Source organism: Mesoplodon bidens (genome assembly GCF_964165515.1).
Source record: "Mesoplodon bidens genome assembly, chromosome: 19".
Taxonomy (NCBI): domain Eukaryota; kingdom Metazoa; phylum Chordata; class Mammalia; order Artiodactyla; family Ziphiidae; genus Mesoplodon; species Mesoplodon bidens.
In genome coordinates, this window is record NC_138179.1 from 33,087,019 (window position 1) to 33,099,739 (window position 12,721).

Sequence of the window (12,721 nt, forward strand, 5' to 3'; positions counted from 1 at the left end):
ATTCCACCCAGAACATCAAATTAATTTTAGTTATCATATCTCCCTAGTCTCCTCTTCACTGTGATTGTTTGTCAGATTTCCCTTATTTTTGATGATCTTTTGATGATCAGAATTTGTAAAATCCCCTTCTGTAGTAATGTGGAATTCTTTTGCAAGGAAGATTTGTCTCTTCTCCCTTATTATTAATGAAATCATTATATCAGTGTGTACTCATGGATATTTATTTCACCTTGGGACAGAATCTGATGCCAGTTTCTCACATTGTTCTGGCTTTGGGCTTTGGGCTCCGTCAGTGTGCACTTCTAGGACAGTAAGGTGTTCCAGGCTCAGCTCAGGTATTTTCTGCCCATTTGCCCAAGGAACACTGGTTCCTTTCACTGGAGGATGGTATAAGAAACCAAAATCTGGGACTTGGTGTGCTTATTGCTACTGGGATATCACTTACTGAGTGTAATCTGTTTTTTACCCACTTTGTCTGCTCTTAAGTTTTTCACTTTGTCTCTCATGTTCTGCCATTTCATTAACCAGTATCTAAATGTGGATTCCTTTTCTTTTTTTCTTTCCTGTTCTTTTTTTTATTTCCTATTTTTCCATCATGCTTGATATTTATCCTGCTCACTGTTTCTGTGGAGTCTTGCTTTTCCTCAATTCTGGAAAGTTCTCGGTCATCATCTTTTCATGTCTGCCCTATCTTCCCTTCTCTCTCCTCTCCTTCTGGAACTCTAGGTATATATCAGATCTTATTTTCTTTTCTGTAGCTTTAAACATCTCACTATTGTTTTTCTGATATTATTGTGCTGTACTGTGGGTAGTTTATTAAGGTCTCCTGTTTCACTACTTCTCACTTCTGCTCTGTTCAATCTGCCTTCACTCATCCATTCTATCTTTTATACAAAATTTTTATTTCTGGCAAATATGTTTGGTTCTTTCTCAAAGCTTGGAATTTTTGTTTAATCTCTTCTGGTTTACTCATTTTGTGACTCCATCCTTTGTTTCTTTAAACACTTAACACATGTTTATTTTATATTCTTTTTCTGATAATTCCCATATCTGATGAACTTGCTTGTGGGAATCTGCTTCTGCTGACTCTTACCAATGGTGTTTTTTGGGGGGACTTAGTAATTTTTTATTAGGAGCTCATATTTGGTTTATCTTAATTTGTGGAAACCTGGAGACATTAAAATGAAGAAGCTTTTCCCCAGAGGGAATTTGTTTTAGCTTCAGGTGGAAGCTGATAGCACTACAGACCTGAAGCCACTTCTATCCTGCTCCAGGCTCCCCACCTTGGTTGGTGGTGTCATGTTCAGCTCACACATCGCTTTCCCTTGAAGCAGCAAAGTAGACGAGGACATTTTCCCTCAAAGATACCTGGCCTTTGATTGTGCTTACTGCTCATTACCCTGTTTCTGGCACATGCAGTTTTACATGTATGTGGTTTTTGTTGTTTTGTTTTTCCCTTTGAATGTTTCTCTTACTTCCAATGAGCAAAGAAAGAAGCATTGAATTTTATATAGGATCTAGATGTTTCATCTCATGAGGGTGTATCTAGTCTGGCAAACTACTTGAAACAAACATCCTCAGTCACCAGCATGCCTCACTCCTCCTTGCCTTCAACATGCACTTAGCTGCTTAGTTCTCTTAATTCTGCCTCTAAGACTGTATTCCCATCTGTTCCACTTTTTCCCCACTGCTGGCCTTCTTGCCTGAGTGTGCCGAATCATTGTGTAAACTGCCTCCAGGTTTGTCTTTCCTGGTACAAATGCAGTGGCATCGCTTGGCTCACTGGCCCCCATTCCCTCTCCAGCAGCCAAGTTAAATCTCGTCGCTGCTTCTTCAGTTCCTGAAATCCAACCCATGTAGCTTAACCTTTGAAATCCTTCAATAACCTCACCAAGTTTCTCTTTTCTGAGTTTCCCTTCTTCCTCTTTAATGCTCTGTTTTTCTTCTTGCATGTGGCTCATTCTTTCTGCCTGAAATGTCCTATATCTATCCCTGTCCCCAGATGGTGCTAATTTATCTCTTAAGGTCCATCTCAGATGCATTCAGTTTTATTCAGTTTTCCAGAATCCTTCCAAGCTCAAAGTAACTGCTCCCTCTTTTGACCTCTTATGGCCCTTTGTCTTCATGCCTCGTGTGTGTGTGTGTGTGTGTGTGTGTACATGTATGTGTAGCTTATGTATTATAGTCTAAAGTATTTTAGGGAAGATTTTTTTTGGAAGTCATTTATCACAGTGGCTTCCACATCATAGATCTTAATAAATAGTGAATTATACATAACTATAAATGAAAGAGAGGCACAAACAAAATATTTCAGCTTGTGGTGATGATTACCCATAAACTTTCTATGAATGTACAAAGGTGACCTAATATATCAATAAATTGTTAATGTCTTTATTCCAAAAGTGCCTGTAGAATAATTTTTCAATTTTGAAAATAATCTAAATGATTATTTCTTAACCATGAACATGTCCTCAACTTAAATACATTTTGCTTTCATAAAGTGCATTTAAAATTTTTGTTTGGGATGATAATCCTGGCAATCCATAATCCTTTATAAGATGTTTCAACCTCTTTCTTCTTTTGCTAGGACTTGTCAGATTCAGGGTGGTTTAAAGAGTCATTAACTTTCTAAGGAAACTGGTTTATATTGTTGGGGGTTTTTTTGTAATAATTTTTTTTATCATGTTAAAATACACATAATATAAAATTTGCCATCTTAACCATTTTTAAGTGTACAGGTCAGTGATATTAAATACATTCACCTTGTTGTGCAACCATCACCACCATCCATCACATAACTCTTTTCATCTTATAAAACTGAAACTCTGTACCCATTAAACAATAACTCTCTTTTCTTCCCACCCCCCAGCCCCTGACAATCACCGTATACTTTCTATCTATATGATTTTGACTAAGTACCTCATATAAGGAGAATCATACAGCATTTGTCTTTTGGTGACTGGCTTATTTTACTTAGCATAATGTCCTCAAGATTCATATATATTGTAGCATATTGCAGGATTTCCTTCCTTTTTAAGGCTGAACAGTATCCCACATTTTGCTTATCCATTTATCCGTCAATGGACTTTTGGCTTGCTTCCACGTTTTCTGGTCTATATGTTTTTAAACTGTTAATTGAGGGTCAGCTTGACTAAAAGCTGTCCTGACGGTTTGTCTCTTAGAGACACAACCTTTATTAGATTTTGAATTTTTGGAATAAATCTGCTCTTTCATATCAGTCACATAGATGAAGTTTTGTAGCTTACTATTTATAATATTAAAGAAAAATGACACATCTATTCCAAATCGATCTTGGCAGTTTCATCACTCTAGCTATCAGCACATGGTAATGATTGAAATATTAAATACCTAAGGGAAGCCTTTGGCATCAAGTTTTTTCTTTTTTTTTTCTTTTTTTTTTTTTTGCGGTACGCGGGCCTCTCACTGTTGTGGCCTCTCCCGTTGCAAAGCACAGGCTCCGGACACGCAGACTCAGCGGCCATGGCTCACGGGCCCAGCAGCTCCGCGGCATGTGGGATCTTCCCAGACCGGAGCACGAACCCGCGTCCCCTGCATCGGCAGGCGGACTCTCAACGACTGCGCCACCAGGGAAGCCCAAGTTTTTTCATTTAATGTTTATTTTTCCATAATTAGTTGATACATTTTTCAGTATAGTTTTTCTATTTGAAAATCACCATTGGATTGAAGCCAATTCATATCAGTGTTGCCAGCAATTTAAAATGCCTTCCTCTAAGTTACCATTACATACCTAGTCAACTGATAAAAATACACAAAATGATGAAGTGCAGCCCTGGAAGGGTGTGGAGGAACAAGTACGCATATACATGTTGTTCACATTGGAAGTGGGTTCAGTGTTTTTGCAGAGCAATTTGGAAAAAAAAGTTAAAAAGTTATTCTTAGAGTTTCTCCAAATAATTCTGGAGGACTGTTGTGAGCCTAAAAGCCTAATATTGTAGGCTTTTATAACCTAAAAGCCAAATATTGTAATTCATTCACTCATGTCACCTATGTAGTAATAATTGGAAATAAGGCAGATATTCAAGAATAATATGATTAAGTAAATTATGATACACTGTAATGATGAAATACCAAACAGCCACTAAAAATAACAAAGACACTCATAAATGAGACTAAAGATAAAAAATTAGATGTGGGGAAAGGGAGAACAGTATCTACTCAGTGATTATACCATTAAAAATATTTTTATGTACATTGACAAACATTGAAATTCAGTTTGCAGTGGTGTCAGTGCCTGTGGAAAACTAACTTTTTTTGTTCTTTTTATTTTTTGTGAAGATTTAATGACCTTGTGGCTTTTGGATGTTAACTTTGTACTAATCATAGTGAAGGTTAAGGATTAGAAGTGCACAGTAAGAATAAATGAATAAAATACATACTATACTGCTTATGAATATCCTTCTTCATGGGAAATTCTTACTGTTTTGACACAGTGTAGTATGTGATAGAAAGCAAAGGCTTTCAAATCAGATTGAACTTGGATAAAGTCTTTCCGTGTCTCTTTTTCTCAGACCCCATGACGTAGTTTGTCCGGGATGCTACAACAAAATACCACAGATTGGGTGGCTTATACAAAACAGAAATTTGTCACAGCTCTGGTTGCTGGAAGTCAAGGTCAAAGCAGCAGCGTGGTCGCGTTCTGAGGGACATCCTCCTGGTTTGCAGCAGTGCCTTCTCACTGTGTGCTCACGGTGGAGGGCAAGGGAGCTCTCAGGGGTCTCTTTTATAAAGGCCCTAGTCCCGTTTCACAAGGGCATTAATCACCTCCTAGGGGCCTCACCTCCTAGAACCATCAGCCTGGGCATTAGATTCTCAGCCTGTGAATTCTGCGGGGACACTGGCATTCAGAGCGTAGTACTCCATTATCCCAATGTCATCACTTCCTCTGTCCTCCACAGGTCTCAACTTCTCTCTCATAGTTCCCGTCTCATGACCTTTTCCTGGTGCCTCTGGGAGAGTTCTTCCATCTGATCATATGTACAGTATACAGTTCTCTTCTCTGGCTGGAGCTGACCTTTCTTTCTCCCATCATTTCCACTTCTTTATTCTTTTCTGACTTCTTATTTCTGCTTCGTGTCTCTAATTTATTTGCTTACCCTTTTCAGTATACTTTTATGCATATATACTCACATATATATATTTATCATGCTTTTAAAAAATATTTATCCACCTGTTCCAGTTATTCTGCTTCAGATAACATATGCCATTCATTGCTGTTGCTTCTTGATAGTAGTTTTGCTCCTCAGGGATCCTGAATTTGGCCGGCGAGCTTTTATTCCCCAGGGACTATCAGATAATCTAGGTGGTCACTTCTACTGAAAGAGCAAAAGGCCAGGCTTCAGCTCCTGACCTGCTGGATGAGCTCCTAGAAGGAGGAGAAAGAGGTTAAGGACCCTCAGGCAGAGCAGCTCATTGTTGCACCTCCCCACTCACAACTCCTCCACCGGGAAAGTCTGCTGCCCAGGAGCTCACCTTAACCTCCTGGACAAAATGGCAGTAGGAGGACACAGTTTTCTAAGGTTGAATGTCATTAGTTCTGGAAGCTGGAGGGGACAGTGCAGAGCGTGAGTGCCCAAGAAGCTCCATAAGTGTGCACCTGCTTTCTCCAGCTCCTCGTCCCAGCAAGGCATCTGCTTGCCTTGACCGGACTCAGAGCAGCACCATGTTGGGTTCTTGTTTCCAACATGGCAGTGGGACAGATGAGATTGCCCCAGGGCTAAGCAGGGAGAGGCGGGAGCAGAGGGCAAAGCTTTCTTCCCATCCCGCTTCTTTCAGCTTAGGGGTTCCGGGTTTTCTTCCCGGACTGCAACCCCTTCCCCTCCACAGACGCATGGTCTGCAGTTCAGGACAGCCTTTGTCCTCCCCAGGAGCTCCTTGGAGTTTGTTTTTCTGTTGTTTTTTATTGCTGTAGTGGTTGTCATTATTAATACCTCAGATTCATGCCTCCTGTGGTTTCTCCATGGTTGATTCTGGGAAACAGAGTCAGCAGCCCATCCTGTTCTGCCGTATCGATATCACTGAGTGTTTTTTAAAAGATTATTTTGTCCCCTAAGAACATAACTGTTGTCACTACCTAAGCCTATCTGCTCTTAGAAGATTTCTCTTCTGTTTCAGAACGTGATTAAATTGACCGTCTCTTCTCTTATTACGCCCAAATATTGTGTTCAAAGGGGAGGAGTCTTAAAACAAGGAGTAGAAAGCAAGAGACTTGTTTTCAGGATAATTGGTTTAGAGCTGTGTACCAATATCCAGGTATCGATACATCCATGAAACAGGGGAGCAAATGCACTTAAAAAGCTTTTTATATAAAGTCCTCTTACACTTTTCCCAGGGATCATCTATTTCAAATCAGCTTTTTTAGGATAAAAATGGAGCACTCAGTCACCTCCAGCTCCCAGTCTCAGATTTGTTATCATTCAGCCATTTCTTCTTCTCCAACATAAATGCGTTTGACCAGCCATCTGTCATTCCTGTCTCTTCTGATCTAGTGTCGAGAGGGGGCAGGGCCAGTAGCTGAAACAGTATGAACTAACCCCAATCCAAGGTAAAGGAAGACTTTGGATTTTAACAGTATCTATCATATTGGCTTATTTAGCATCTATCATCTTAAATGAAATAATCTGCATCAGATGCCAGGTGAAAAGTCAATACTCAAAGTGCTAGCAATTATTATTTAGCTCATATAAATTGTAAAATTGTTAGAAAATTGTTAGCATTCAGAATAAGTGAGTACAGGATTTTTATGGAAAATGGGGTAATCTCATATTGTAGGTATTTTGATTTTTAAAGCAACTTCTCAGTATTTGCCTTTGTATCCTGTTCCCATCATCCCAATGTAACTTTTGTCCTTACTGTCACTTTTGGGTCCTCTAGTTTCCGGTCAAGAAATTGTTGGTTTATACAGTGCTTGTTGAAGTACATAGTACCTAAAACAGTTATCACTGTGTTTCAGAAAATGCTGCATTCTTAGCTAATGCATAGACAATAATAATAATAATAACAACAGCAGGAAGTCCCCTTAGCCTGAACTAACTATTCATCTGGTAGCATGGCATGCTAGGTTCCCTGATCTACTTTCCCTCTGAAAACAACTAAAAAGGCTAGATACAATTTTTTTTTAAGAACATCTTTTTGAGTGTATTCACAAGCTGTTAAGTTAGGTAGGATACTCAGATATCAACATCGAAATGAAAACAGAAACCCAGAGGTGTAAGCAGAGCACCGAGGCAACTCTCACCTTGAGGACCTTTTCTAAAACTGAGTGAACTTGAACTTCAGTTTGGGGCCTCTTATTGGGCACAGGGGAAAAACAAAGTCCAGGGTTTGCTTAAGGTAGAGGATCTAGGCTACTACTGTGCATAAAGCTGGGACACCAAGGGCCACACCCACCATGTGCAAGTGAACTAGAAACAACCTTAACGTTGAGTGGGGTGCCCCTGAAAATTCATAACCGTAAGCCAGTGCTCGTGGATGTCTGATGCCTGAACTCTCACTGTCACCGTGTCCTGGAAAACGAGTCTGAGAACTCACTCTAAAGTCGTCCAGACATGATGACATCTCCAGGGCCCTGTCAGAGTCACATGATTGCCAGAGAACCACTTTCAATTCCAACAGATACGAACTTGCACTTAAAAAGAACAACAATGCAAAACAGTAGGAGAAAAAACAAAGTACCATGAACCAGGGTCTTAAAAGTTTTTGAACAGCAGAATGAGACCTGCAAAGGCTTGAGATGCTGGAATTATCAGCCACAGAATAGAAAATAGTCATAGTTAGTATATGATGTAAAGTTAAAGGTTTTAAAGGAATTGAAAATACTAAAATGGCAAGGGTGTTTAAAAATTACCATGCATATTTGGAAAAGAATAAACTCCTAAAAATAAAAACGAAACAACTGAAATCGAGAATCTGAATGGATTTGAGAGCAGATTACACACAGAAAATGTCTAGAATGTAGGTGAGAGGGAAAGATGAAAAATATGAAAGAGAGATTAGTTGAAATGAAAGAATGGGAAGATCTATATATATCATGTGAGTTCATAAAGAGTGGAGATAGAATGGAACAGAGACATTAAATTAATAGGTTAAGCCTGAGAGTTTCGCAGTAGTTATAAAAAAACAGATCCAGAGGAGGAGCATGTCCCAATCAGAATAAATAAAAACATATCTACACTTAGAGAAATTAAAAAATTGAAGAATATAAAACACAAAGAGAAGATCTTAAAAGCAGCCAGAGAGACAAAAAAAAAATTATCTTCCAATGAATAGCAGCTGACTTTTCAACAACACCCCTAAAAATATTTTCAGATTAGTGAAAACTGAGAGTGCTTGCCACTAAACTTCTTTAAAGAACTTAAAGGGTGTGCTTGGGGCTAAAGGAAAATGCTTATATGGAAGGTCAGAGTTGCAAGAAGGAATGAGGAGACAAGACAGGGGGAAATATATGGATATATCTAAGCAGCTACTGAATAATTAGCAATAGTGAGTTGATAAAAACGAAATAAACTGAAAATAACAACTCTAGCATATAAATATGGGAGACTGCCACAGGACTTAAAATGTCCTAAGTTTCTTTCGTTGTTTAAGAGCATATAAAAAATAATTAACTTTAAAATTTGATAAGTGAAACATGGGTGTTGAGGCCTCTTACTGTGAGCACTAAAGAAAATATAGTGTATCACTTCCAAACCAGAGGAAAACATTTATTCATTTAGAATAAAAGAAGGAAAAGGGGGGAGAAAAACAAAACATACAAAGCATAGGGCAAACAGCACAAAATAAGAGAAAAAATAAAGGCAAATATGTTAGCATGTACAGACTAATGGACTACATTGGACTAAATGCCCCATTTATTTATTTAATTTTTTAACATCTTAATTGGAGTATAATTGCTTTACAATGGTGTGTTAGTTTCTGCTGTATAACAAAGTGAATCAGCTATGTGTATACATATATCCCCATATCTCCTCCCTCTTGTGTCTCCCTCCCACCCTCCCTATCCCACCCCTCTAGGTGGACACAAAGCTGATCTCCCTGTGCTATGCGGCTGCTTCCCACTAGGTATCTATTTTACATTTGGTAGTGTATATATGTCCATGCTACTCTCTCACTTGGTCCCAGCTTACCTTACCCTCACTGTGTCCTCAAATCCATTCTCTACATCTGTGTCTTTATTCCTGTCCTGCCCCTGGGCTCTTCAGAACCTTTTTTTTTTTTTTTTTTTTAGCTTCCATATATATGTGTTAGCATACGGTATTTATTTTTCTCTTTCTGACTTACTTCACTCTCTATGACAGACCCTAGGTCCATCCACCTCACTACAGATAACTCAATTTCATTTCTTTTTATGGCTGAGTAATATTCCATTGTATATATGTGCCACATCTTTATCCATTCATCTGTTGTTGGACACCTAGGTTGCTTCCATGTCCTGGCTATTGTAAATAGAGCTGCAATGAACATTGTGGTACATGACTCTTTTTGAATTATGGTTTTCTCAGGGTATATGCCCAGTAGTGGGATTGCTGGGTCCGATGGTAGTTCTACTTTTAGTTTTTTAAGGAGCCTCCATACTGTTCTCCATAGTGGCTATATCACAGTGCAAGAGGGTTCCCTTTTCTCCACACCCTCTCCAGCATTTATTGTTTGCAGATTTTTTTGATGATGGCCATTCTGACCAGTGTGAGGTGATACCTCACTGTAATTTTGATTTGCATTTCTCTAATGATTAGTGATGTTGAGCGTCCTTTCATGTGTTTGTTGGCAGTCTGTGTATCTTCTTTGGAGAAATGCCTATTTAGGTCTTCTACCCATTTTTGGATTGGGTTGTTTGTTTTTTTGTTATTGAGCTGCATGAGCTGCTTGTAAATTTTGGAGGTTAATCCTTTGTCAGTTGCTTTGTTTGCAAATATTTTCTCCCATTTTGAGAGTTGTCTTTTCGTCTTGCTTATGGTTTCCTTTGCTGTGCAAAACCTTTTAAGTTGCATTAAGTCCCATTTGTTTATTTTTGTTTTTATTTCCGTTTCTTCAGGAGGTGGGTCAAAAAGGATCTTGCTGTGATTTATGTCATAGAGTGTTCTGCCTCTAAGAGTTTTATAGTGTCTTGCCTTACATTTAGGTCTTTAATCCATTTGGAGTTTATTTTCCTGTATGTTGGTAAGGAGTGTTCTAATTTCATTCTTTTACATGTAGCTGTCCAGTTCTCCCAGCACCACTTATTGAAGTCTTTTCTCCATTGTATATTCTTGCCTCCTTTATCAAAGATGAGGTGACCATATGTGCGTGGACTTATCTCTGGGCTTTCTATCCTGTTCCATTGATCTGTATTTCTGTTTTTGTGCCAGTACCATACTGTCTTGATTACTGTAGCTTTGTAGTATAGTCTGAAGTCAGGGAGTCTGATTCCTCCAGCTCTGTTTTTCTTTCTCAAGATTGCTTTGGGTATTTGGGGTCTTTTGTGTTTCCATACGAATTGTGAAATTTTTTGTTCTAATTCTGTGAAAAATGCCATTGATAGTTTGATAGGGGATGCACTGAATCTGTAGATTGCTTTGGATAGTTAGTCATTTTCACAGTGTTGATTCTTCCAATCCAAGAACATGGTATATCTCTTCATCTGTTTGTATCATGTTTAATTTCTTTCATCAGTGTCTTGTAGTTTTCTGCATACAGGTCTTTTGTCTCCTTAGGTAGGTTTATTCCTAGGTATTTTATTCTTTTTGTTACAATGGCAAATGGGAGTGTTTCCTTAATTTCTCTTTCAGATTTTTCATCATTAGTGTATAGGAATGCAAGAGATTTCTGTGTAAATGCCCCTTTAAAAGACAAACTTTGATGAGATTTTTAAAAGAAGTTTCCAAAATATACGCTATTTATAAGATATATAGCTAAAACTTGAGGGTACAAAAAGGTTTAAAAGTGTGGATAAAAATATACCACACGGGCTTCCCTGGTGGCAGCACAGTGGTTGAGAGTCCACCTGCCGATGCAGGGGACACAGGTTCGTGCCCCGGTCCGGGAAGATCCCACATGCCGCGGAGTGGCTGGGCCCGTGAGCCATGGCCGCTGGACCTGCGCGTCCGGAGCCTGTGCTCCGCAACGGGAGAGGCCACAACAGTGAGAGCCCTGCATACCGCAAAAAAAAAAAAAATTGTACAACTGGCCATCAAACAATCTCAAAAATTTTCAAAGAAGTAACGTAGTATAGAGTACATTCTCTGGCCACAATGCACTTAGAAGTGAATAACAAAAAGACAGTCATTAAACTTCACATCCTAAATTGGTTGTTGTCCCCCTAAAATTTCATATCCACCCAGAAGCTGGGAGTGTGACCCTATTTGGAAATAGGGTCTTTGCAGATGTAATCAAGTTAAATGAGGTCATGCTCGATTAGGAGAAGCCCTAAGTCCAAGGTGACCATTGTCCTTATAAGAAGAGGGAAATTTGGACACAGAGATACAGACACACAAGCACAGCCACGAGGAGATGGGGGCAGAGGCTGGAGTGATGCATCGAGAAGGCAAGGTGGCAAGCAGCCACCGAAAGCTGGGGGAGACTCTGCCTCAGAGCCTCCAGAAGGAGCCAGCCCTGCCAGCACCTTGCTTTCAGACTTGTAGCCTCTAGAACTCTGAGAGAATAAACATTGTCTTAAGCCACCCAGCTTTTCATACTTTGTTGGGACAGCTCTAGGAAACTAGTATACCCCATAGGTTTGGGAATTAAGAAACATACTTCTAAGTAGATCATAAGTCAAAGAAAAAAATAAAAATGGAAGTTCAAAATGTTTTGAATTAAATGGTAATGAAAATGTCATGTATCTAAACCTAAGAGATTAAACTTAAGCAATAGTAGAGCAGTATTTATAGTCTTACGTTTATAAATCAGGAAAGAAGAAAGGATAAAAATAAATGAGTTAAATATCCAAGATAAGAAGTTAGAAGAATAAAAAAGCCAAGAATGTAGAATGAGGGACATAACAAACATAAGAGCAGAAACCAATGAAATAAAAACAAAAAATACAGTAGCAAGTACTAGACGAATCTTAGAAACATCATGTTGCCTATTTGAAGAAGCAAGTTGCAGAAGAGTACATGTAATATTCCATTTACATAGGTATTTGAAACAAATAAAACTAAATGTGATGTATATGGTAAACGATTTTAGGTAGGCTCTCTGTCTGAGCTAGAAGGGGTGGCATGGGATTGGAGAAGGAGGGAAGCAGGAGGAAGGAAGCAGTGAAGTTTCTTTGTTTGGTAGCCTTTTGCAGTTCTTTTACGGCTCTCCTAGTCATATCCTCTGACCATTTTCCCATTTTTAAAAGAAGATTATTGCTGACATGGAGGCACAAGTCCACAAGTTGAGAGAAGAGCTGATCAGCGTGAACTCCCAGCGGAAGCAGCAGCTGGTGGAGCTCAGTCTTCTTCGTGAAGAGGAGAAGCAAAGGACTGCTCGGGACCATGAGGCTGCTGTCAACAAACTGAAGGTTGAGTCAGAAAAGATGAAAATAGAGCTGAAAAAGACTCATGCCGCTGAGACAGAGATGACGCTGGGAAAGGTAAGATGCCCACCTGGATGTTTTATAGACAGTCGAGACCCGTGTTTGAAATCCACTGATGCCACCATTGTATTTAATCTCGAAGAGGTGGTGGACTTAGAGTTACTCTCCAGTTGATAAACCATTCAA

General features: G+C 39.1%; 1 protein-coding gene across 16 annotated transcripts in view; it reads left to right on the top strand.

Moving 5' to 3' along the window:
* Positions 1–12,721, top strand: part of CEP112 (centrosomal protein 112) — a 390,168-nt gene that overhangs the window by 229,192 nt on the left and 148,255 nt on the right. For 13 of the 16 annotated variants that reach the window (XM_081218503.1, XM_081218517.1, XM_081218505.1 and 10 more), the window contains one exon: positions 12,359–12,592. The exons of 1 other annotated variant lie outside the window; for it this stretch is intronic. In XM_081218503.1, the coding sequence (XP_081074629.1) occupies positions 12,359–12,592 (234 nt within the window). The remainder of the gene's footprint in view (positions 1–12,358; positions 12,593–12,721) is intronic. 2 more of the 16 variants (XM_081218514.1, XM_081218516.1) reach the window with 1 other exon arrangement.